General features: G+C 40.8%; 1 protein-coding gene across 2 annotated transcripts in view; it reads right to left on the reverse strand.

Moving 5' to 3' along the window:
* The window catches only part of STK39 (serine/threonine kinase 39), a 310,330-nt gene that overhangs the window by 33,662 nt on the left and 250,339 nt on the right, over nucleotides 1-26,329 (reverse strand). Inside the window, exons 16-17 of one of the 2 annotated variants that reach the window (XR_014829495.1) lie at nucleotides 21,188-23,311; nucleotides 19,844-20,974 (exon numbers count right to left, since the gene is read on the reverse strand). Coding sequence is in view for 1 of the 2 variants with exons in the window: in XM_003133454.7 (XP_003133502.3) it covers nucleotides 23,243-23,311 (69 nt within the window). In the remaining variant the exon portion in view is untranslated. Of the gene's footprint in view, nucleotides 1-19,843; nucleotides 20,975-21,187; nucleotides 23,312-26,329 lie in introns of those variants that run through there. The other variant, XM_003133454.7, reaches the window with a different exon arrangement.

A 26,329-nucleotide genomic window follows, 5' to 3' on the forward strand; every position in this document is an offset into this window, starting at 1 on the left:
GGCTCCCCTCTTCCTTATGGGAAACAGTTTAAGACTTTATGGCCTACAGGTTTGGTATTAAATCTTTTCGCAAACTGGGCAATTAGGTGCCTACTGAATTCTTCGGGTTCCACATCATGTCTAGGCATGCTGTAGAGTTCCAATGAGAGATAAGGGAGTCTTTAAAAAGCTCTTACATCAAGAGCCTGATCCAAGAGAATACAACTGTACTTGTATTTTGCGTAGAAAAGTATTCCTAAGCTCACTTCATTTAGGTCTGCAGAGATGACATGCTGTGTGTGTAGGAAGAAAACAGGATGGCACCAGTTGGCACTAAGGCACTCTGCAGGTGGCGGAAACTCAATGTCTTCAGGGACCAGGGAGATAATGTAAAGCATTCAGAGAGGAGGGGGCAGACTTTTTGCCATTTAGGGTTTTATGCCCAGTTGTCTTCAGATCTTCTGGTTTTTCTAAGACAAGCCAGAATTGCATTCTTAGCTCAACTCTCTCATTTTTTTTAAATGTTGGCAACTAATTCCAAAATTTAAAAACACTGTCCAAGCTAAAGAGAATATATTTGCAGGAAAGATCCAAGCCTCAGGCCACTAGGTTATAACTTCTGCAGGACAGGAAAAACAAACAACAACAACAACAACAGGAAATGTCAGGAACCAGAGTCAGAGCAGAAAAAAGGATGTGGGGTGTATTATTGACTAAAATGTGGTTTCAAGGCTTTGCGGTAAACCTTGAAGCTCAACAGATTTCAATTTTGGTATGCCGACAGAAGAAAAAAATTCCACAGGCACAGAGATGCTCAATTAAGACTGCCTAGGTTCATTTCCTCAAGAACTGTGATTATATTAAGACTTGAGACAGAAAATGCAGGCTGAAGTAATTTTAAAAATCGGTTTTTCACAGTCTGGGACTTATTTTTTTTAACATATTCAAACAAAAGGAGTCATGGCTTAAAGTCAGGGGAAAGTCTATAATATATAATTAAGGTTGACTTTTGCATACCAAATACAGCTAAGAAAATGGAAGAAAAAAACACAATCAGCGATGAAGCACCAAGGGCACACCGCTTGAAAAAAAAAGGCTTGACTATTGCAAACAAACCTATGAAGCATGCAAAATCCAAAAAAAGGGTGCATAAACAATGTAGGTTCTCCTCTTCTGTCAAATATGAGGCACTCACCAATGAAATATGAGTACAAATGAAAGCATATTTTGGTGTTTCCTCCTCTTTAATATTCCCGACTCTTGAAAATGGCCTGCAAATAGCACAGCTCAATAGCACATTTGAAAGATATGTTATGCTTCCAGGGCATAACCTAAACACAGCGCAATAAATATTTCTGAAGACTACGTACTCCAAAAATATAAACAGTTATCAAAGAGAACAATTTTAAAAGATATAAGGTGAGTAAATATCATGGGCCCAGCAGTAGCTATTGTGGCTGATCCCTAATTTATGGGGCTCTCACTCAGTGCCCTGCCCCACAGACTGGGCAGACGGACCACCGACCTTAAGCCAATACGGACCAATGACAGAGGTGGGAAGGCTGGCTGGGGGCTGCTAAGAGAGATTTCTTGCACCCTAGTAAGGACCATAAAAACCCAAGTGTCAACTAGGAAACATGTGGCACTTTTTGCCATCGGCAGCTTCTTAGGACAGTGAAGAGAATGAGCCTCAATATAAAGTCAAAGCTGTGGAGAAGAGGTTAAGAGGAAAAACACTGATGCCACTGAGATGCTAAATCCACCCTGCTTCATGTCCAGTTCTGTAAGTTACAAGTCCTTCTTGCTAAAAACCATTTTAACAAAGTTTTCTGTTGCTTATAGCCTAAATCGTACCCATTGAAAATGCACTTTCTCCTGGAGATTTATTCAAATTCTTTAAAATTCCAAGGGGCCAATTTTCACCCAGTGTGGTTTCCCAAAAGGCATGGATTATGTTCTTACAAAAACAGAACTACAGAGGAAAAAAATTCCCCTTGTCTTACTTTCTTATCAGTTTCTTAAAACACCCAAATCTGCTAGGAATGATACAGGTCATTTGGAAATGAATGTTACCAGTCTCAGTACAAATGCAGCAATTTTCATATTCTGTCCAGGAGAGATTCCTTTAGATTCTCCCTAAAGGCAAACTTTCTGGTTTTGACCCAACTGTTTTCTCTTGCCGTTCTGGAGGAGTCTCACACCGACCACTGAATGGCTTAAGTGAATGGCAAGAGTATATACCAGTACCCAAGATATTAGTAAAAAGTTACAGAATGTTCCATTGCTATGTGCACAAAGAAATGATAATCTCAAATATTATATGAACTTAATTTGTTCTTGAAACACTATTATCTACAAGGATTGCTACACTGTCAATAACCATCCTTTGACTACCAAGAAAAAGTAGTACTTGAGGTTGGGTGTGTTATCAGTTACCAGTAAAGAAATACCAACATTACTGTTTTCAATGCTCAATTCAAATATTTAATTATCATTTCATAGACTTTGTTTCTGTTTTTGTTTTTGGTTTTTACTTTTTTAGGGCCACATATGTGGCATATGAAGTTCCCAGGCTAGGGGTCGAATCAGAGCTGCAGCTGCTGGCCTGCACCACAGCCACTGTGATGTGGGATCAGAGCTGAATCTGACCTACACCACAGCTAACAGCAACACCGGATCCTTAACCCACTGAGCAAGGCCAGGGATTGAACCCACAACCTCATGGTTACTAGTTGGGTTCGTTACTGCTGAGCCACAATGAAAACTCCAGGACTTGTCCCAAAACATTTCCACTTCCCCGAAAGAAAATCCCATACGCACTAAGCAGTCACTCTGGATTCCTACCTCCTCTGAGCTCCTGGCAACCACTAATCTGTTTTCTGTCTCTATGGATTTATCTATTCTGGGCATTTCATATAAATGGAATCATACACTATATGACCTTTTGTATCTAGTTCTTTCACTTAGCATAATACTTTCAAGGTTCATTTCATAGAATTTTTAATAAATGTAAAAATTATGCCAGAAAGAGCATTCATTTTAGAGCTCCCTGGAGAGAAGTCTCCAGCACAGCTACAGAGACCCTGTATGGTCCTGAGCAAAGAAAACTAATATTAGACAAAAAGTTAAAGCCTTCAGTCATAAAAATCAACTGTACAAATACAGAACAGACGCACCCTGGGTAAGTAGTGTCCAGCGGGAAGAAGATTTTAAAAAGGGCTACAGGAAGGGAGTGGTCTGCAGCAAATACGTTAACAACAATTAAATCTCAGTAATAAGTGTGTAAGTCTAGAGTAATTTGCAGACTTCTCTGGATATTCAAAATGTTCAAAAATAATAATTTTTAAATTTTAAACAGAGTAAGTGGTTTTCTTTGCTGACAAGTTCGGTATAAAGCAACAGCATCTATTTTATCTAAAATTCTCATATAGTATTTGATGCAAGGAGATGAAATGTATTAATCCCCTCAGGAATGAGGGGTCCCCAGGCTCTGCATCCCTGAGATTACACTAGGAATTTAGGGTTTATATGCAATAATAATGCATGCTCCCATTGAGAATACAGGAAAACTACAGAGAATCAAGAGAGGTGAGATGGGCGTTTTTGTCGTGGCTCAGGGATAACTAACCCAACTAGGATCCATAAGGACATGGGTTTGATCCCTGGCCTCACTCAGTGGGTTAAGGATCTGGCATTGCTATGAGCTGTGGTGTAGGCTGCAGACGTGGCTCGGATCTGACGTGGCTGTGGCTGTGGCGTAGGCTGGCAGCTGCAGCTCTGATTCGACCCCTAGCCTGGGAACCTCCATATGCCACAGGTGCAGCCCTAAAAGGCCCCCCCCCCCAAAAAAAAAAGGAGAGAGAGAGGTGAGATGGAGGAAGTTTAGAAAATTGACACCCAAGACAGTTCATTAAGAAAAGGAGATAACGGGAAGCTTTGGTAGTTTTAAATACTGGAATAAATATTTGTAAAAAGGATTAGATGTGTTCTGCATAGCTTCAGAGGCCAGAAATTACAGAAAGCGCATTTCACTCAGTGTAAAGACCTTCCAATTCACAACAGTGCCTCTCACCAGGGAAAGCTGCCTGGCATCAGAGACAGCCTGAGAGCTAGCAGCCGCCTCAAACACTTCTCCTTCCAGCCCCCGTGCCCTGTGCAGACACACAGGATCCCACGTTTAGAAGGGCTCCGTGCTTGATTTAAGTTCACTATACTGAACTTCCTAATTGTAGAACAAGGGACCCCATATTTTCACCTTGCCCTGGGCAGTACAAATTATGCAGCCAGTCTATTTGTAGGTATCGAAAAAAGAACACTCTTCTTTGATGAAGCTGGCAGTGGTATTCGGTTATTTAATGTAAAAAAGTAGTTTTTTTCTTTCTTTCTTTTTAGGGCCACACCTGGAGCATGTGGAAGTTCCCAGGGGTTGAATTAGAGCTACAGCCATCTGTCTATGCCACAGCCACAGCAATGCGGGATCTGAGATACATCTGCGACCTACCCCACAGCTCACGGCAACGCTGGATCCTTAATACACCAAGCTGGGCTAGGGATTGAACCCACATCCAAGCTAGCTGGGTTCTTAACCTGCTAAGCCACAAGGAGAACTCCTATAAAAAGACAGTTTAGGCAGGGGAACAAAATTTTGACACAAATAAACCTTAATGTTAATGTTTTAATTCAAATCACATTAATATATGTTCCTTTACCAATAGTGTGATGTAGAATCAGGGACATTTAAAAAAATCCTAGATTTTAAAAATATTTCTTTACAACTATCTTTTCCATGTGCAACTTAACAAGAGTTTGCGGTTTATGTTAGCAATTTGCCTTTATTATTAGTAGATTTCCCAAAACATCCCACTTGTTTTTTGAAGAAACACCTCACTTCCTGAGCTCTTTTATCAATTATCTAAGTGATATAATTTTAATAAGAAGTAAACCTACATAAACAAATGTGAGAACAGACTCTTGGTAAACGTGGAACTTCCCCGATGGGAGGAGACATGGGGATGGGGCAGCCTAGAGTATCACCTCCCAGTGGAGAGCATTAGCATGCCCTAGGTGCCACTTGCGCATTTTACAGAGGGATCTGAGAGCACCACGTAATCCGGGGGGTCAAGTTCATGAAGGCTAGCTATTGTTCTGCAGAAATATGAGGCTTATTGCTCCATCTTCTGTCTGGGCTGTGCTGTTGAGGTCAGTGCTCACGGCCACACCCCCATGAGACAGTAGTGTGAGCTTGAGACAGGGGTGTAAACTCCCCCTGAAGCTGGTGGACATTCCTGTGGCCAAGTGTCAGAAAAAGAGGTAGGACTCCAGTAAAGGAACTAAACTCAAAAGGTGAAGAGAGATCACGGCTCTGCAAGTAGAGCTCAAAGGCAAGACTTGGGAGGACAAGGGAACACACAGAGCTCTCTGGACCTCTCTTCCAAGGCCCAGTGGTACACGTGGGGATGACATCCTCCTACTGCACAAAAGAGTGACTTCTGTACAGGAGAGCGGGCAGAAAACTACACAAGGAGCGCCACCTCCAGGCTGACCACCAGTACGCTGCTTGGTAGGACCAATTACCTAGTGGCCTGTTCCTGAGTGCCCATATCTATTTTGTTTTTTTTATACCACTTTCCTGCACTACTTAGGCTGGGGCAGAAACAGAAGAAAACCCTTCCCACTGCCCGCACAGAGGCAGCAGGCGGAGGTAAACGCGGGGACCGCCGGCAACTCTAGACAGACAATGGTGCTGCAGTCATTCTTCCCACAAGCAGTTTCCACCCCCTCCACGCCGAGGACCTGAGTGTCATCTCATTCAGGGAAACTGCAGGGCTGCCTTACATCCCTGACAGGTATTTCATAAAACAAGTATTATACTGGATAGGAGGCCAGATGAATTCACTCCAAGATAGAAAGAGGACAGAACTACCACTTACAGAGCGCCTCTCTGGGTCGGCTACCACAGCAGCTGCTCCAGCCATCAAGGAAGACTCCTAACAACTCCACGACTTAAGTGGGTCAGGTCACTCGATGCGTAAAGAAGAAAGTGAGGACTGCAGAGGTGAATTAATGTCCCCAGGTCATATCCAATAACTGACAGAGCCGGGATCTAAACTTGCTTCTGTCTAATTGGAAAGCTGGTGTTCCCTCCCTACACCACATGGTCTCTTCATGTTTCAGGTTTGGAGAGACCAAGAAATAAGACTGAGCACATTTTATCAGTTTAATCACAAAAAAGCAGTGAACAGCATGGAAAGCAGTCACTCAAGAGACATGGAAAATTTGATTTTACCCAGTTTACCAATAACCAATTTGAAACAGGTTATTTAAATAATTACAGGAGATGTCAGCTAAAAAAGCCTAGAAAGCTTTATAGTAATAGCTATGCCATTTCACATTTTTATTACCTCAACTCCTCAGAAGTTCGAAAAGCTTTTTTCCTAGAAAGAACTGCCTAGAGAATGAAGCCAATAAAGGGGGTGGGGGGAGGCATGACCAGCACTGCCAGACAGCTTGACTAGTTTATAAACACTAAAAATCACCACGGTGAAAAAAACATTGTCCCAGCTGGTTTAGCAAGACAGAGGTTAGCTAAATAAGAACTTATTTTTACTTATGTTCATTCTGAATGTGAGGTCACTTGAATGGATACTTTTAGACAATGAGAGTATTAGTCCCTGGAAAAAAAAAAAAAAAGAAAAGAAACTGCTGAATTCAACTGCGATTAATGGACTTGAAATGGCTTTGGTTTGCTTTAACCTAATGCACATGAATATTTTATACTCTCTGTACTCTATTACAATGATAATAGTTCTACTGTATGTATAGGACTACCTTAGCCTGCTCCATAATTTGTGTGAGAATCAGGCAGTATTATGAAATGGAAAATATACTTCATCTTCTTTGGGAATATACATTAATATAAAGAGAATGCTTGCAATTAATGTCCAAGGAATCCTAACTTTCTTTTGATAGAATCTGGATTCAGAGTTACTGGAAGGTATTTCTGAAAGTCTCCAGATCCCCTAACAATAAATCACGTCCCTCAAACATAAACGAACCTAGACTGTTGCAACGTCACTTCAGCTTTTACTTCTCAAGTCCTCCAGGGCTACTCTCCTTTCCTTCTGGGATTCCCACCGGCCTCTGGCAAATGGCTACCAAGTCCAGGCAGCCAAGGGATCTAAGATTGCACCAACTCTATACTTAGATCCTCTGGCAGACTGAATGAAGCTAAAAGAAAGCATTTATTTGCCCTCCCTCTTTTATAAGACAGAGGCAGGAAAGGCACAAGATTTCTACTTCACTTATTAGAGACTTAATTGAAAGTGAATAACTAGAAGTCGGCACTCTTCTGGCCACAATGGTCATCGTCTACAGAGTTCATTATCTTGGCATAAGCTGTGTGTCTGCCCAGCATGGCCAGGCTAAATCCGACTTCGCTCAAATATTTCGCCCTCAGAAGGGCTCACTCTGCTCTTGAATCTAAATGAGAAGCATCCCTCCCCCATGTGTTACTGTCTCTAGATCGTGTTATATTTTCTTCAGAGCACTTCTCACGATTTGTCATTTCACCGCTACCTGTGTGCTGACTCACCTAATGCCTGCCTCTCCTGTGAGATTAGAAGCTTCATGGGGGCAAGAACCCCATTTGTTTCATTCACCTGGTGTACCCTGCACAGCACAAATGAGCAGCATTATGTACTGAGTAAATGAAGAAGGGCAGCTTCAGGGCTTGGATGACAAAGTGTGACAGAAGGCCCTTCTTCTTCCCACTTCTGCATGAGGGCAAGCACCACTCTGGCTGACTGACAGGAAGCCCCCTGGGACCTTGTGGAAGCAGCACCCCTGTTGTGGGCACTCAGGCCCTCATGCAAGCTGTCACACTGGTGAGGATTCTTCTACAATCTCTTGGGCAGGGAACAGGTGAATCTACCACATGGTAACTAGTGCTAAAAAAGGGATTTAAGGACCCCTGGGACAAAGCTCTTTGGAGGCTCTTAGTAATATCCCAGGGGATATTAATAATAATATCTGTTATTATTGGCTAAGAACTCTTTTAGTCTGCAGACATCTGAACTACATGGACAGTTCAGGTTATGCCAACAAAACTGAGCTGTTATATTTAATGATGCTAATATAACTGTTCAGTTCTATTAAGTGCAGAATTCTGTATTTATGACATGTAAAAACTATGCTGTACCACTTCACCTTGGTCAGAATGGCCATCATTAATAAGTCTACACACAACAAATGCTGGAGAGGGTGGAGAAAAGAGAACCCTCCTACACTGTTAGTGGGAAAGTATATGGGTACAATCGCTATGGAAAACAGTATGAAGGTACTTCAGAAAACTAAATATAGTACCATATGACCCAGCAATCCCACTCCTAGGCATATACCCAGACAAAGCTTTCACTGAAAAAGATACATGCACCCACACGTTCACTGCAGCACTATTCACAATAGCCGAGACATGGAAACAACCTAAAAGTCCATCAAAAGGTGAATGGATTAAGAAGATGTGGTACATATATGCAGTAGAATACTACTCAGCTATAAAAAAAAGACAAAGTGATGCCATCTGCAGCACCATGGATACAACTAGAGATTCTCACACTAAGTGAAGTCAGAAAGAGAAAGACAAATACTATATGATATCACTTATATGTAGAATCTAAAATATGGCACAAATGAACCTATCTACAAAACAGAAAGAGACTCACAGACACAGAGAACAGACTTGTGGTTGCCAAGGGAGAGGGAGGAAGGAATGAGATAGACAGGTAGTTTGGGGTTAGTAGATGTAAACTATTATATTTAGAATGGATAAGCAATGAGGCCCTACTGTATAGCACAGGGAACTATATCCAATCTCCTAGGTGGGATAGACCATGATGAAAACGAATATTAAAAAAGAATGCATATATATATATATATATATATATATATGTATAACTGACTCACACTGCTGTATAGAAGAAATTGGCACAACACTGTAAGTCAACTGTACCTTAATAATGAAAAAAACTTGCATCCTGAAAAAAAATAAAAAGTTAACTTCCTATACCCATTCCTTAACTAATAATAATTTTCAAGAGCACTAAATAAAAAAACAAACTTTTCATTTTTAAAGAAATCCTTAGATCTCTGGTCTTTGTGCCAGGGGCCAAGAAGCCCAGGAGTGAGATAACCTACAGTATTTTTATGCTTCCCAAGAATAAAAGCCATGTCCTCTGACATGTATTCTACCTTTCTATTAGGTGTTAGATTTCCAGTGTATGCCATTCTCACCTTATTGATCAGGTCCACTGACAGTGGCAAGACTTAAAAGCAAACTTGAGAGGCTACCTGAGGAATGAGTAGTCAACTCACAGGGAAGGGAAGGAAGGCTCCTGCCTAGGCCATTTGCAAGTTTTTCTTGTCCTCCTGACCCTGCACATCACAGAGAGAGACCTGGCAGTAGAATTCTGACCCCATCTCCATCCATCCAGTGAAGAAAAGGATCATGAGCATACTGAGTTTCTAAAGATCTAGCTAACAATCACAGACTCGTAAGAAACCTCGAAATCTGTTATAAATTAGCCCTCCTGTGGGCCTATTACCGAAAAGCCACTTTTTTAATTTGATGTTCTCATTTCCGATAACAAACTTCTCATGGCTGACCAAGTCCCCTAGGGGTGAAGATTAAGGCAATTTGCTATTAAAAAATTAGGCAAAATTAAAACAAAACAAAACCAAAACCCCAAACTTGGCCTTCCAAGCCTAATGGACAGCTTTTTCTTAACTCTCTGCCAGAGTATACTCTGGGCAGAAGGGGTGGAGAGCCAGGCCCCATGTAAGCCCATGGGTTTATACCCATGGCTACTCAAATGCTGTCCTGACTACAAATTCCTGCTGGATGGTTCTATGACTCAGCAGACCAGGGCATGTTTCACAGTCTATTAGAATGTGACCAATCAGGGTACCTTCTTATCTTAAAATGAATCTGGGGTGAAGCATTCTTATATACCTTTTGGATGCTAAACTTAAATAGTGCAGGATTAAGAAGTAGGTATTTTTAGAGTTAGCAAAAAGGGCCTTGGTTTTTGTTTTTTTTTTAAGATTTTAGATGGTAACCAAATACAAGATATAGGATCACGGTTAAGATTATAATTAGACAGGAAGCCAAAAATAAAATGATAATAAGTCCACATTTCATCAAAAATGTTGACCTAATTTTCTTTCTTGGCTTTAAAATGCTTTTGATTGGATACACAAGAAATTCTATATTCTGTAATGTAACAAACTAGGATGCAGTGATTTCTCTTTTAACTCGAATAATAAAGTAAGAAAAGCACAAAGAGTTGGTTTGGGAATAAGAGACTGCCTGTCAATCTACTCACAAGCACAACTGAGGACCTACTTTTATCTACAGTACTGTACTATGATGGAATAATTAAAATTCATACAGGCCAAAGATTTCTGAAGTGGGTAAGCATACACACATACACATGTAATGACTATAGCCAAAACCAGATCAATCTACTAATGAAATGGGTTGTTTAGCAAAAGAACCATTTATACTTAATTTTATTTTTTGTCTTTTTGTCTTTTCTAGGGCTGCACCTGCAGCATATAGAGGTTCCCAGACTAGGGGTCTAATTGGATCTGTAGCCACTGGCCTACATCAGGGCCATAGCAATGAGGGATCTAAGCCAAGTCTGCGACCTACACCACAGCTCACGGCAACGCCAGATCCTTAACCCACTGAGCAAGGCCAGGGATCAAACTTGCAAGCTCATGATTCCTAGTCGGATTCGTTAACCACTGAGCCACGATGGGCACTCCCCATTTATACTTTAAATCCTATAAATTTGGTAGTGCTTGAAAAATACATAATATCAGAAAAACTAGGTTTCCTGCACCAGGGTAAACCTAATATACTTCCACCAGAAAGACACTCTCATTACAAGTAGAGATGAATTGGTTATTTGGGGTTTATAGTAATTCTACAGTCAGGAAGTTTGGCAAGATTGAATGTAATCCTTGAGCATATCTGATTCTAGAGTTACGAGACAGATTAATATAATTTAAAACAGGACAATTTAAATTAATTGAAAAAAGCAAGAGTACTGACAGTGGATATCTAAAACTAATCTACTAGCAGGCTCTTGTTTCACTTAAGCGAAATTAAGTAGAGATCTTAATTGAAGTCTACGTATATCAGTGGGGTTTTTTGGACATGCCTACAGCATTCAGAAGTTCCCAGGCTAGGTACAGAACCCACACCACAGCAGGAACCCAAGCCACTGTAGTGACAGTGCCAGATCCTTAACCTGCTGCACCACAAGGGGACTCCTATCTGTGGTTTTATAAAGGATCCACAACTCCTAACTAAATAAAAAGTGACAATGTTAATTAGAAAATTAGGGCTTACAAGTGTAGCTTACTGCTGTACTGATTCACAATCATGTGATACAGAAAATGAGAGCACCTTTGTGGAAATTACAGATTTTATATTTTTTAGAACTTACTGGAAATAACCTTTGCCCACACTTTGAAAGGTAATTTTGAATTGCATTCCTTTCCCCCAGATCAGAGGTCCTTATAAAGAGTAAGTCTGCCAACCCTTAGCTAGATCGTCAGTCATTTTCCATTGGAATCTGCACATAAGTAAGCAGAGGGGGTAGCTGGGGCTGGCAGTGGGCTCAGTCATAGGAGTAGGCAGCTTATTTTAGGTTCTGATTTGGTTTTTTAGGAAAACTTTTCCTCTGTTTAATTAAGGAGTATGGTCAAAATATTATAAAAATGATTCTTTGTTCAAATAAGAATTACCTTTTACTTCAGTTTATCTTTCTGTTTGCAATTAAGGAAACTTAAAAACATACAAACTTTTAGTCAATGATCAAATTAATGCTGTGTGTGTGTGTGTATGCTGTACACATGCGTGCTCTTTGCATATTTATTCAGGCCTAGCTCCAGCAGTCCTCAGAGAAACCAGCTCTTTGGATATTTAAATAGCAACACTATGGTTCTACCACCTCTCCAAAGAGTAGAACTGCTGAATATGTTATCATGGTACTTTTATATTAGATGCTCCAGCCTATCACTTGTAAATATTTTGAAATAATTTCCATATACTGTTTTTTCATATTAAAATTAATAAAATTTTCTTATTCAGGGAACAAATACCTAAGTAGAGATTTTTGAAAAGAAAAATTTATTTGGAAAACAAGAACCAATGAACTACAATCAAATTGGCAATAACACAATTTTGAAAATGATAACCTTACAACATACTGAACTGTTCGATATTTCTCTCTGGTAAATGCATACAAGAAAAATAATCAGTACAGTCCCTCTAAGCCACTTACAGTCCTTAATTTCCTAGACTATTAAACTTAACATATAGACAACTTTTAATCAGGAATCCCTCAATTGTATTTATTGACATCATTTAACTTATACCAAGCTTCTATAAACCTAGGATGGGCTCACAGAATTTTCTTCTTTTTTATTACCTGTAACCATTTTATTTTTTAATTTGTTTTTATTTTTTTATTTTTAACTTAAAAAAATTTTTTTTTTAAATTTTAGGACCATACTTGTGACATATGGAAGTTCTTGGGCTAGAGGCTGAATCGGAGCTGTAGCTATAAGCCTACATCACAGCCATAGCAGTGCGGGATCCGACCTAAACCACAGCTCATGGCAACACTGGATCCTTAACCTACTGAGCAAGGCTAGGGATTGAACCCGTATCCTAATGGATACTAGTTGGGTTCTTTACCCCTGAGCCACAAAGGGAACTCCCTGTCACCCATTTTAAAATCACAGTATAGTTGTGTAATAGAGACAATATCTTTTATTGGCCATACCCACAGCATTTGTAGTTCCCAGGCCAGGGATCAAATTCGTACCACAGTTGTGACCTGTGCCAGAGCGGAATTTTGGAGACACTATTCTTTAATGAAAGTTTTCCTTTATTAAATCTGAACATCAATAAACATCGCAGCATAATCACTGAATTGAATATAAGAGAGAATATGTTCACTCTTTTCCAAGACTTGCACCGTAAAAGTGCAGGGCTGCTCCATAAACTCTGGGTTACTCACAACAGACTTAATTATCCTGGGCCTTAGCTGGGGGAACAAAGCACCTCACACATCCAACCATATGCTCATGAATGAGCAAAGATTCTGTCACTTGTGTACTTGGGAGTGTACAGCTCTTTTGCCGTTGTATAAAAACATAAAAGCTGAAGGCCACCTGGAGGATCTACTGCACCCTGAGCAGCAGTAGTAGTTTTAATAAAAATTGTAATGACTCATTATGGTAAAAATTTATACCAATGAGGCTCCTCACATACCTACACCATTTAGACACACAGTTTGTAAAAGTTAATTGGCACATTTTTATTCTGCTGTTGTTGTTGTTGCTATTTCTTGGGCCACTCCAGCGGCATATGGAGGTTCCCAGGCTAGGGGTCGAATCGGAGCTGCAGCCATTGGCCTACGCCAGAGCCACAGCAACGCAGGATCCGAGCCGCGTCTGCAACCTACACCACAGCTCACGGCAACGCCGGATCGTTAACCCGCTGAGCAAGGGCAGGGACCGAACCCGCAACCTCAGGGTTCCTAGTCGGATTCGTCAACCACTGCGCCACGACGGGAACTCCCGATTGGCACATTTTTAAAACAGACCCGCAAAGGGAGAAGAGAATCAAGGCAGAAAAGCAAAGGATATTAGTGAGACTGAAACGGAGATACAGATGAGAAAATAAGCCAAAACTATCTCCAAAGGTTTCTGCAAGCAGAACTAAAGAAGTGGTCACGAAATTCTATTGTGTTTAAAAATTACCTGGGATGCTTGTTAAAATGCAAATTTCCAACTCTTTGCCCAAGACTCCAGATTCTGTAGCTCTAGGTGGGAATCAAGAAATGCGCATTTTTCAAGATATGGAAGCAACATAAACAGCCATCAACAGATGAACGGATAAAGAAGCTGTGGTATATGAACACAATGGAATACTAATTGGCCATAAAAAAGAATAAAATGATGCCACTTGCAGCAACATGAATGGACCTAGAGAGTATCATACTAAGTCAGAAAGAGAAAGACAAATACTATACGATTACCACTTATATGTGGAATCTAAAATATGACGCAAATGAACTTACTCATGAAACAGACTCACAGATGTGGAGAACAGTTGCCAAGGGGGAGGTGGGGAGGGGAGGGAAGGGGTGAGCATTTGGAGTTAGTAGATGTAAACTATTATATATAAGATGGATAAACAGCATGGTCCTACTGTAGAGCACAGGGAACTATATTCAATATCCTGTGATAAACCAGAATGTAAAAGAATATAAAAAAGTATATGTGTGTGTGTGTGTGTATGAATCACTTCACTGTGCAGTAGAAATTGTGTGTGTGTGTATGTATATATATATATATGTGTGTATATATATATATATATATATATATATATATATATGAATCGCTTGGCTGTGCAGTAGAAATTAACACAACATTGTGAATCAACTATACTTCACTATACTTCAACAAAATAAATTTTAGGAAAAAAAGTTCATTTTTACTAGGCACCCTAGATAAGACTCCGATGCAGGCATTTCGCAGTCTGTACTCTGAGAAAAACACTATATAACCTCAGCAAGCACTGGAAGACAGAAGCAATGACATTTCCTTCTCCTGAGTCAAGACTCAAAAGTCATGTGAAAATTCAATTCTTAAGAGAGAAAGGAGGGGAAGGGGAGCAGAGAGAGAGGAAAATAATCAATACGGGTGAATTACTCTTCAGTTTTGAGAGGGCACAATAATATTTGTATTGTCAAGGTCATCAATTTATCAACTATCCCAGTGCTAAATTTACCAAATGATTCATTTATCCACAGGCATACTTATTAATTGCCTATGTGTGGCAAGGATGGGAGATTCAATAAAATAGAAAACAGGTATTGCCCTAAAGGTGCTGGCACTCATGACCAGGAAAAGCTGTCCTCCAGATTCCATTGGGGGGGGGGGCGCTGAGCATCACAGAAGGCTGCATGGAGGTGGCATTACAGTGAATCATGAAAGGCAGACAGGTTTCGAACAGGATTCTTTCTCCTTGTACAGGAAAAGGGAATCCCAGGGACATGTACAGTATGTCCGAAAGTCCAGAGAGAGTTATGAGAATTTATATAATTAACATCAGCTGCCAGGATGGTGCTAACCAGTCATCTAGGCTCAAAATCCCTCAAAGGAAAATTGTATAAATAAATGCAGAAACGCAGCTTCCTTCTCAGCAAAGAGAAATTCCAACATCTGGTTCTCAATTCCACTTAAAGGAAAAAATGAAAACAGACTTATTACAAAGCTAGGAAATGATGGTATAAAACCCCAGCCAACAGCCGTTAATGGGCACTTCCCCCAAAGGCAGCTGCTATGGGGCTTCTCTCCCATGTTCATTCACTGTGGAACCCTGGCTCTGGATCAGCCCTTGAGGATCAAAGGTCAGCAGCTCTGTGGGAGAGAGAACTGGCTAGCTTAACACTCCCAGCCGCGTTCCTTCTACTGCTGAGGTCTCAACATTCACTCAAGAGAGACTCAAAAATATCATGTATCACAAGGCCTAAACAGAATCCAGAATTTTTGTTATTTCTTGAACATATGAGGCTTTTCTGTTGTTTTTATTTTTCACTCTTCTCTCCTTTCTGCTTCTACTGCTGAGAAAACTTCTGATGGGCTGTTTCTAAACTAGGAGGCAAAGGGACCAGTCTCTCTGCTACCTCACTAGGGGTTCCTCTTTGAAACAACTGGATTGGGAACTCAAATCTGGTCCATTTTCACTCATGAGTCATCTCAGCCAGGCAGGAAAAGCAAAGTCATACATGCATCAAATTTTGCATCTTGCAAAGTTAACTTTTTTTTTTTTTTTATTTTTTAAACCAACAAGGCTTAAAGATAGGCTTTGCCAATCTTCATTCTGATTACATAAGGTCTAAATGTATTTTGTTTCTTGCCTAAGGTAGTGTTGCACTGAAGTGGGTTTATGATTTCAGTCTATAAATGCTACATTTAATTTCTGCACAGCTCTGCTTCTACACGAAAGCAATCATTCCATGTCACTACACTGATCCTTCTTCAGTCTAAACTCTGTTTTGTCAAGATCCACACACTAAAGGCAGATTACCCTGAAGCTGGATGCTGAAATTTTTTTGTAATGTGTGTTTGCTACAGTACAGTAAAAGTCGTAATATTCGCTGCTTCATAACTTATACTATTCCTTTATTTGGATTTTTTATATTGCCCTAAACATTTACTTTGACCCAAGAGGAAATTCTGATGGGGAAAAAAAAATTTAATCTATTTAAATGTTAGTGGTTTTATATTACAGAAGCTGAAAAAAATAACATACAAGAAATCATTCAAACCTCAATATGCCTATGTTCTAAAATGAACTGGAGGGAGTTCCCATCACGGCTCAGCAAAAACAAATCTGACCACCAACCGTGAGGATGCGTGTTCGACCCCTGGCCCTGCTTGGTGGGTTAAGGATCCAGTGTTGCTGTGAGCTGCAGTGTAGGTCGAAGACATAGCTCAGATCCCACATTGCTCTGACTATGGTATAGGCCAGTGGCTACAGCTCTGATTCGACCCCTAGCCTGAGAACCTCCATATGCCATGGGTGCAGCCCAAAAACAAAACTGAGCTGGACTATTTTTTGGCACAAACTTTGTCAACTCAATATATTTCAGGTTTATAAAATGCCATCTGAATTCTTCTGTACACTTGAAAGTAAGATTCTTAAAATACTTGGCTCCTATACTCAAAATAGCTTTCTAAAGAAAATGTTATGAGATACTGGTATATTTCAAGACGGTATCTGTTTATCTCTAACAAATGTTTATTGAGTGGCTACTATATGAAATAGACAGTTTAGGGGAACATAGCAGCAGTTAACCAACATGAAAACACTGGCCTTCAAGAAACTTAAGCTCAAGGGAAAAATCGTATATAGTTAGAAAAAAATAAATACATGAAACATATAGCCTATCAGATGGGGAGAGACTAAGCTAAGTAATCAAGTAAGGATAGAACAGAGAGTAGGGGGTGGGTAGCAATTTTAAGTAAGTTGGTCAGGGAGGGCCCCTTTGTGGGAAATTCCCAGGCTCGGGGTCCGCCTATGCCAAAGCCACAGCAACGTGGGATCCGAACTGCATATACACCACAGCTCATAGCAATGCCAGATCCTTTTTTTTTTTTTTTTTTTTTTGCTATTTCTTTGGGCCGCTTTTTTACTGTTCACAGGATATTTATTTATTTTGTCTTTTTGCTATTTCTTTGGGCCGCTTCCACGGCATATGGAGGTTCCCAGGCTAGGGGTCGAATCGGAGCTGTAGGCACTGGCCTACGCCAGAGCCACAGCAACGCGGGATCCTAGCCGCGTCTGCAACCTACACCATAGCTCACGGCAACGCCGGATCGTTAACCCACTGAGCAAGGGCAGGGACCGAACCCGCAACCTCATGGTTCCTAGTCGGATTCGTTAACCACCGCGCCACGACGGGAACTCCGCAATGCCAGATCCTTAACCCACTGAATGGGGGCAGGGATCGAACCCGCATCCTCATGGATACTAGTTGGATTCCTTTCCGCTGAGCCACAACGAGAACTCCCAGGGAGGGTCCCTTTAAGAGAGAACATTCAAGCCCTAGGAGATACACAGGTGTACCTAGGGAAGGAGCATCCTGGCAGGAGGAACAGCAAGTACAAAAGCCAGTGTGGCTGGGGTAGAACTGAAAGGGAAGAGTCAAAGAGAGGGAAGAAGAGGTCTGAGAAGTGACAGGGGTCAGATCAGACAGGGGACTGTAAGCCACTGAGATGTGGGGTAGAAAACTATTAGAGGGTTTTATCTAAAGCATTAATGAGATCTGGCTTACTTTTTTTATTGAGATGTAATTCACGTATCATAAAATTCACCCTTTTAAAGGGCACATTTCAGTGGGTTTTAGTATAGTCACAAAGTTGTGCAATCATCACCACTTCTAATTTCAGAACACTTTCATCACTGCAAAGAGAAGCCCCAGATCCATAAGGAGTAAACCCCTGCCCCTTTCCCAGTGCCTTTCAGGCCCTGGTTAACACCAGTGTAACTTTCATATTATGGTCATTTCTTATGTGGAATCTCAGTATGTGTGGCCTTTTGTATCAGGGGTACTTTTTACTTGGATCTCTCTGGCTGCTGTGATGAGAATAGGCTGAAAGGAGGCAAAGTCAGAAGTAGGGAGACCAGTGAAGAGATGAAGGCAACAATTCAACTGAGAGATGAGAGGGATTTAAAATAGGATGGGAAGTGAGATGGTGAATAAAGGCCAGATCTTAGGTACATTTAGATAGACTGGATGCTGAGTATGAGAGAAAGAAAATTCAGGGACAACTCTTAGGTTTTTGACTTATGTACCTGAAACGATGAAGCTGACATCAACCTGGGGCACACGGCTAATGGAGGAGCAGGTCAGGAGAAAACGGCAGGGGCTGGATTTTGGAGACATTAATTAAATCTAGGATGCCCATTAGCCCTTCCATGTGAAGATGCCAAGAGGGAGCTGGACAGGAGTCTGAAATCGAAGGAGAGGTCTGGGCTCGAGAAATAAATTTGGGACTTAGAGAGTGGAAGGCATTAATACCATGAAACTAGATGGTATCACCAAGGGAGTGACTAGGAAAAAAGAGGATAAACCGAAGGAAAGAGACGTTGGACATATCAAGATTTACAGGCCAGAGAGCTGAAAAGGAACCAATCACAAAGACTGAGAAAGAAAAAGTTATAAAGTAGGGGAACCAAGAGATAAAGGAGTCTTAAAAAGCAAAGGAAAACACTCACCATGGAGGAGGGCATTGTCTACTACGTCCAGTGCTGCTGGGAGGTCACTGGGAATTAACCACCGCATTTAGGGACGTGGCAGAAACACAACTGTGTATCCTCTCTGCACCGTCTTGCTTATTCCACTCCAGCCATATCTACCCCTGCATCTGTCATTTCAGATGCCAGGTGGGTACCTTCCCCAGATATTTCTTTATAAAGAGTGGAGTAGGGAGGTCACCAGTCTGACTGGAGTGGGTTCAAGAGACAGTGGTAGAAGATGTCAGGGGTAATTCTTTTTTCTTTTCTTTTTTTTTTCTTTTTAGGGCTGTACCTGAGTCATATGGAGGTTCCCAGGCTAGGGGTGAATCAGAGCTATAGTTGCCGGCTGACACCACAGCCACAGCCATGCCAGATCCAAGCCACGACTGTAACCTACACCACAGCTATAGCAATGCTAGATCCTTATCCCACTGAGAGAGGCCTGGGTAGAACCTGCATCCTCATGGATATTAGTTGGGTTCATTACTGCTGAGCCACAACAGGAGCTCAGGGGCAATTCCTTTGAGGAGTTCCACTGTAAGTGGATGAAGAGAAAGAGTGGGGATGTTAGGCAGAGTGAAGAGAGGGCTTTGAGATAGGAGACAGAAAAAGAAATTCATGTGCTAGTGGGACAAATCTAATAAAGAGGGAAGTAAATGATGCAGGAGGGAGCAGAGAATGTCTGCAAAAGGTTAGAGGGGATAGAATTAAACACATTTTATCTGCTTGTCAAATAGTCAACAATTAAAACAGAGATCATCTACCGATGCAGGAAAAACAAGAAAGGACAAACTATCTTTTTTTCCCTAGGAGACACAGAAAACACTTAAAATTGTCTGGATCCATTCTTCAAGCCTAAAGACATTGGATTAATTGTACAAAGAGTGTCAGGTTCAGGATTAGGCTCTGGGCTTGGAGTCACAAGATCCAAGTTCAAGGACCATGACAAGTTACAATATCTCAGGAGCTTCTTTTGACCTTTTTTTTTTTTTTTTTTTTTTTTTTTTGTCCAGTCCATAAATACTGATTTAAAACAACCTATCCTCCCTACCTTCCAGGACTGATGTGATGGTCAAATAAAATATGCAGATGTTGTAACTCTCGTGCACTGTCCCTGTGAGGCATGCTTGGTGCTGCTCAATAAGGACAAACTGCACAGGATGAGTCTCACTCCAGCACTCTACACTTCAGCTCCAAGAAGAGGGAAAAAGGCAAAATGAAATTTTCATAGAAGAAATTGTTAAAGCATGGAGAAAGAGAAATGTTCTGGTTATGTATTGTATTTCACACACACTTAATATGTTGGACATGAATTATGCCTTAATTTTCACTTAAAAAAAAAATTCAACAACCAAAAATCCTCTAGTTCAGTCAGATTCAGCTAAGCCTGGGGCAAAATAAGTACACTAAATCTGACTGTAGGCCTAAAGCAAAATCATGCTTAAATAAAGATGTGACCTAATATATTTCCAGGAATTTCTTTTATTCACCATACTTCCTACCACCCAACAAGATCACCTTATATCAAAAGACCATGGGCTCCTAGACTTTTTGCCAAATAGTAGACATTAGAAGGTGTTTTAAAATTTTTTAAACTATTAATTACATCTTTAACTTATTTATTTGTCTTTTTAGGGCCACACCTGTGGCATATGGAGGTTCCCAGGCTAGGGGTTGAATCACAGCCACAGCCACTGGCCTACGCCACAGCCATAGCCACACCAGATCCGAGCCGCATCTGTATCACAGATCATGGCAACGCCAGATCCTTAACCCACTAAGCAAGGCCAGGGATTGAACCTGTATCCTCATGATTACTGGTCAGATTCATTTCCACTGAGCCACGACGGGAATGCCAATTCTTTAACTTTTAATTCTGGCTTTGTGTACAGACCATAGCTATCTTTAAGGAAAATACCTTACAGAGTACCTGGTTCTAGATATTAACTTTTCTCCTTATTTCTTCAGGTAAACTAAGACACAAAGGTGTGTGCTCATTTTTTTGAATGAGAGAATCTAGCTTTATCAAAGAACTGATAACAAAAGGAATTCTGAGATGGAATTTACAATAGATGCCAAAGTTGAACTGACTTTATCACTCAGCTCCCACTCACTTTTTTTTTTTTTTTGTCTTTTTGCCATTTCTTGGGCCGCTTCCCGCGGCATATGGAGGTTCCCAGGCTAGGGGTCGAATCGGAGCTATAGCCACTGGCCTACACCAGAGCCACAGCAACTCGGGATCCGAGCCGTGTCTGCGACCTACACCACAGCTCACGGCAACGCCGGATCGTTAACCCACTGAGCGAGGGCAGGGACTCCCACTCACATTTGATCAAAAAACTCAGGTAAGAACTCAGATGCCATGGACCCTCATGAGGCTTTAAAGAAAAGTGTGAAAAACAGCATATACCTGTACATGTATGTGTATGGATGTAGGTTACTTTCCTTTAAAATATGTCTTTATCTCTTTATATATGTACCACTTGGCAGAGGAATCAAGGCTTCCCTGTGAGATGTGTCCACTTCATGCATAATTAATAGGAAAAAGAGCTTAATTTTTTTCTGATTACAAAGATATATTTCTGTCTTTACATTTATGACTATTGTTTGCATACAAATAGCATATTAGATTCTGATCCTTTAATCAAAATTCTGATCTCCCATTAAAACCCCAGCTATCACAATTTACATAAAACAATTCACTTTACAATGATGTATATTATAGAGATTCTAGGAACAAACTATTCTGATGGGTAAATATATCTACTTCAAGTCCTTCTTATGTTCTTAGTGACATATTCCAATATTATTGGGGAAGGACTTATTTCAAGTAAGTAATTTTTTTTTAAGTTAAAACATCATGTATGGGGCCAAAGTCATTTCAAAGATTGATTCTGATTTGAAATTTTTTTTCCTTCTTCTTTTTAGGGCTGAACCCACAGCGTATGGACATTCCCAGGCTAGGGGTCCAATTAGAGCTACAGCTGCCAGCCTGCACCACAGTCACAGCAACAGAGGATCCAAGCTGCATCTGCAACCTATACCACAGCTCACAGTGATGCTGGATCCTTAACCTACTAAGCGAGGTCAGGGATCAAACCCACATCTTCATGGATACTAGCTGGGTTTGTTTCCGCTGTGCCACAATAGGAACTCCTGATTTGAGTATTACTGAAGGAAGTTTTATAATACACATTCCCCCTGGCACAATGCTTTTATAATAATTAACAATGTAATTAATACAATGTCACAATTAGCATTAATAGAATGTTAACTCATCTTGATTACTTCAGGTCATCATTATGAATATGCAGTAATAGGCTACAATGTAAAATATTCATAAACTCAAGGTCTGCTGAGGAGTGTGGAGCCCTTCACCCTTGTCCTAGGTAGAACTAGGTTAAACTTTGTCTTAGATGACTGTGTCTTCTTCTTAAAGCTTTTCTGCCTCCCTTGACTGGTCAGAAGGCCAGCAGTCATTTCTTGCACCTATTTGCATGTCTGCGGCTAGCAGGCACCCCTATTTCCATGCAGCTTTCTTTGGATGCTAAAAATAGTAGAAAGCACCATGGCCACAGAGTGTGGTGGTTCTGGTACAACCCAGCTTCACAGCCCTGGACAAACCACTGATTCACTTTAAGAATTTGCCTCCTTGTCTACATGATGGAAGAACTGGTGAACACTAAGTCCCATCCAACCTTAAGATTTTATAATGAATCTTGCTAAGGGCTGGGAAAACTACCATCTCAATTTATTAGGACTGAGTGTTCCTGCTGTGGTACAGTGGGTTAAGAATGTGACTGCAGCAACTCGGGTGGCCCCAGAAGAAGCATGTTCCATCCCTGGCCCACTACAATGGGTTAAAGGATCTGGCACTGTCGCAGTTGCAGCACAGGTCATAGCTATGGCTGGGATTCAATCCCTGGCCCAGAGAAATTCCATATTCCGAGGGTGCGGCCATAATCAATCAATCTGTTTGTTTGTTTGTTTATTATAACTGAATTCAAAGACAGAACAGAGAAACTCTGAGAAAGGACCTCAGAGATTCCCATACTTTGGTACATGGAATTTATAGTATCTTGGGTTTGCTATGTCATGGACTTTTGGGGCTTCCAGGTTCTTTGTTTTCTTTCCAGTAGGTCAGGTTCTACATTGGATAAATCATGTCTGGAGAACTGGTACAGAATTGCATTAAGGAGGTTTTAAATAGAAAATTAAATATGACTCTTAAATATCCTTCTTTCACATAAAATATAAGAATTCAAGAAGAAATTTTTAGAAATCCAGAGTAAATTGCTACTTTATGAAAACTTTAGTTTCTAAGTATATTTCCATTTGATATACCAACAAAATCACAGGAAGCACATGATGACTTACCTATGACAACATCATGACCATCGACCAAGCCGGCAGAGAAGAGCTCCTGAGAAACGCCGTCTGCTGTATCTGCCCAAACATGAAATGAAGGTTTATTAGTACTTGCACTGTGAAAACCAACAATCTAGTACAATGTAAAATACACATTTTTCATTTAGCAAAATCATGCACGTGTGTTTCAATTCACCGATTCAGATTCCATCAGGAGGACAAATCAGAAGCAATGTGAAATACATTTTCCCATGTATAATTTGCATAGTGCCATTTATTCAATAGAAGCTGTACAAAATTATTATTTCATTTTCGGTGAATCAAGAAACTTTTGTCCTTTGGCCACCCTCTGAATTTTTCCTCAAATGCACCTCTAGAAGTTAGCTCATAATGTGCCTATGATACTGCTTTTCTTCCTGGCCAAGGTTAATTTCAGCCATCATCAATCCTTTCCTATCATTAGTAGCTACTGAGTTAGAATTTATGGCAAAGGTTGAAGAGGTAGCATTTGATACAACCTTCTATTTGGTACAAACAGCCTATGAGCTTGTTGGACTATTAAGATGAGCCAGTTAAATGTACGCTGTTAAGAAACTCCTTTAACATGACATTGATCATTTGATAGCAACAGATTCATTCTCTTAGAAAATGTGGTTGAATAGAAGAATGTAGTTTCTCAGTGATAAGTGACAGGAGTTAGAAGTCTCATAAAGATGGGACTGGCGAGGCTATAGCAAGTGAATATAACTGAAAATGCTTAATTGAGAGATCATACATGAACAAGATAATAGTGAGAAGACTGTTTGAAGACTTTGTAAAGGGAAACTGATAAATTGCCATGTACTCAAAGAACCATTATGAACCCCTGTGTTTTCACAAGGGGACCTGGTCTCTGTGGCAGCCAGATAGTCTCACAAATATAGCCAGATAGGCTATAGCTGGGTAAGAAGAAAATGGGAAAGTATAGCTCCTGAATGAAAACAAGCATCTAAACTGACTGCAGTTTGCTGTGCCAAAGGCTAGCCTCAAAACAGACCAGGTTTCTATGCTCAGTCTGTGTTTCAAATGTGGTGACAATATAAGTGGGCTTGAGCGTGTTTGTGTGTGTGCACATGCACGCGCACAGGTGCGTAGCTGAAGGTACAACTGTCTGCCATGGTCTCTGGGCTTTAATGTGCTTAGTAAAGTGTCTGACTTCTAGTAATTATTTGCGTTTTTTGTTGTTGGTTTTTTTTTGTTTTTTGTTTTTTTTGTCTTTTTGCCATTTCTTGGGCTGCTCCCACGGCACATGGAGGTTCCCAGGCTAGGGGTCTAATCGAAGCTGTAGCCGCCGGCCTACGCCAGAGCCACAGCAACTCGTGATCTGAGCCACATCTGCAACCTACACCACAGCTCACGGCAACGCTGGATCCTTAACCCACTGAACAAGGCCAGGGATCGAACCCGCAACCCCATGGATCCTAGTCAGATTCGTTAACCACTGAGCCATGACGGGAACTCCTGACTTCTAGTAATTAATCAATAAATGGTGACCGTGAAGATGATGCAGAGCCAGAGACCATCTGAAATGCACCTTAAGCTCGTGTGCCCTTTCTCTCTTTCATACATGATCCAATTTCCTAAATTTCCAATCAAAATGTGAGAGCTGATATATATTCTTTCAACTTTCAGAGAAATGGTGGTATTGTTATTTTACTCATTCAGTGAAATGTAATAAATGAAGGAAATGGAAAAAAAAAACAGAGGAATCTTACTAAACAATGAAATTCTATTTAAACGGGGCTTATCTTGGGCCCAGTTCTTGTTCTTACTGGTTGAAGTACATGAAACACCTTACAAAATTCTCTTAGACATAAAATGACCCAAATCATGGAACCCAGAGTAGCATAAGAAAAGGCTCTACTCTGAATATGATGTAGCTTTATAATGTTCAGCCTCACAATTCTCCATCTTCCTGGATGCCCCCAGAAATTCAAGAGAAGAAGGCTACGGAATTAATTAAAGCACCTGCCTTGGAGACTGCACCCACAATAAGCAGTGGTTACACCTCTACTGACTGATCATCTGTTAAAGCAACTAGATGTGAGATCCCCATCTCTAGAATAAGGAGCTATAATCAAAGAAGGTAGCTGAAAATGAAATGATCAAACAAAGCCACATTGAGCGCTAGCACTAAGGTAGTACCAGAGCAAATAACATCCCCCAGTGATACAGCATCTCTGGCCATTTTCAGAACTCTTGGGTACGATGAGTCATATTAAAATAGCAAATGGAATGTGCTGGTTGGTGAAAAGTAGGAATATCCCATAATTGTGTGGGTGTGTGCCATGAAGCAGTTATTTTGCATGCACGTTAAGTAATATCTCAGTGACAGTTTAGATCAGAAACTTGAAGGTAATTGGTAATTTATTTCAAGCTGCTTAACATTCTTAAAGTGTAAACTGGTTAAATAATCATAAGTAATCATGGATACTCTGCTTTCCAGAGCATACAGCAACATAATAAACACAACAGGCTCACCCTCAAATGAGAACAGAATAATACTGGATATGTTCATGTTACACATTCGACACCATACGTACACATTTTATGCGTGGATACAGCAGAGACAACAGTACACATGGTGTGTGTGCACCAGACGGGGTGCAGACAACATCTGAAACGCAGTCAGCATCAGTAAGCACAGAGGTGTGGTGATAGAGCCAGGGTGTTTCTGAAACCAACAGGCCGTGCTTGCTCCCCAGTGAGGGCCAGCTGTCATCAGGAAGCCAACACCATGGCTTCCATCTGGGTAACAAAAGCAGAGGCTCTGACTCTAACCCTGGCAAAGGAGGTTGCCCACACCAAAACAGAGGGCCAGGTAATGCTGAGGAGACCATCTTCTCCCCAGACATCCTCAACTCAGAAATTCATTTCTTTATTTCTTTTCTTTTCTTTCTTTTTTTTGGTCTTTTTAGGGCTGCACTTGCAGCATATGGAGGTTCCCAGGATAGGGTTGAATTGAAGCTGCAGCCGTTGGCCTACGCCATAGCCATGGCCACACCACCTCTGAGCCACGTCTGTGACCTACACCACAACTCATGGCAATGTGGATCC

Source organism: Sus scrofa, chromosome 15 (assembly GCF_054392235.1).
Source record: "Sus scrofa isolate SSC_HxYL_T2T_F1_AM1 chromosome 15, Sscrofa_HxYL_maternal_Yorkshire_Landrace_v2.0, whole genome shotgun sequence".
Classification (NCBI taxonomy): Eukaryota; Metazoa; Chordata; class Mammalia; order Artiodactyla; family Suidae; genus Sus; species Sus scrofa.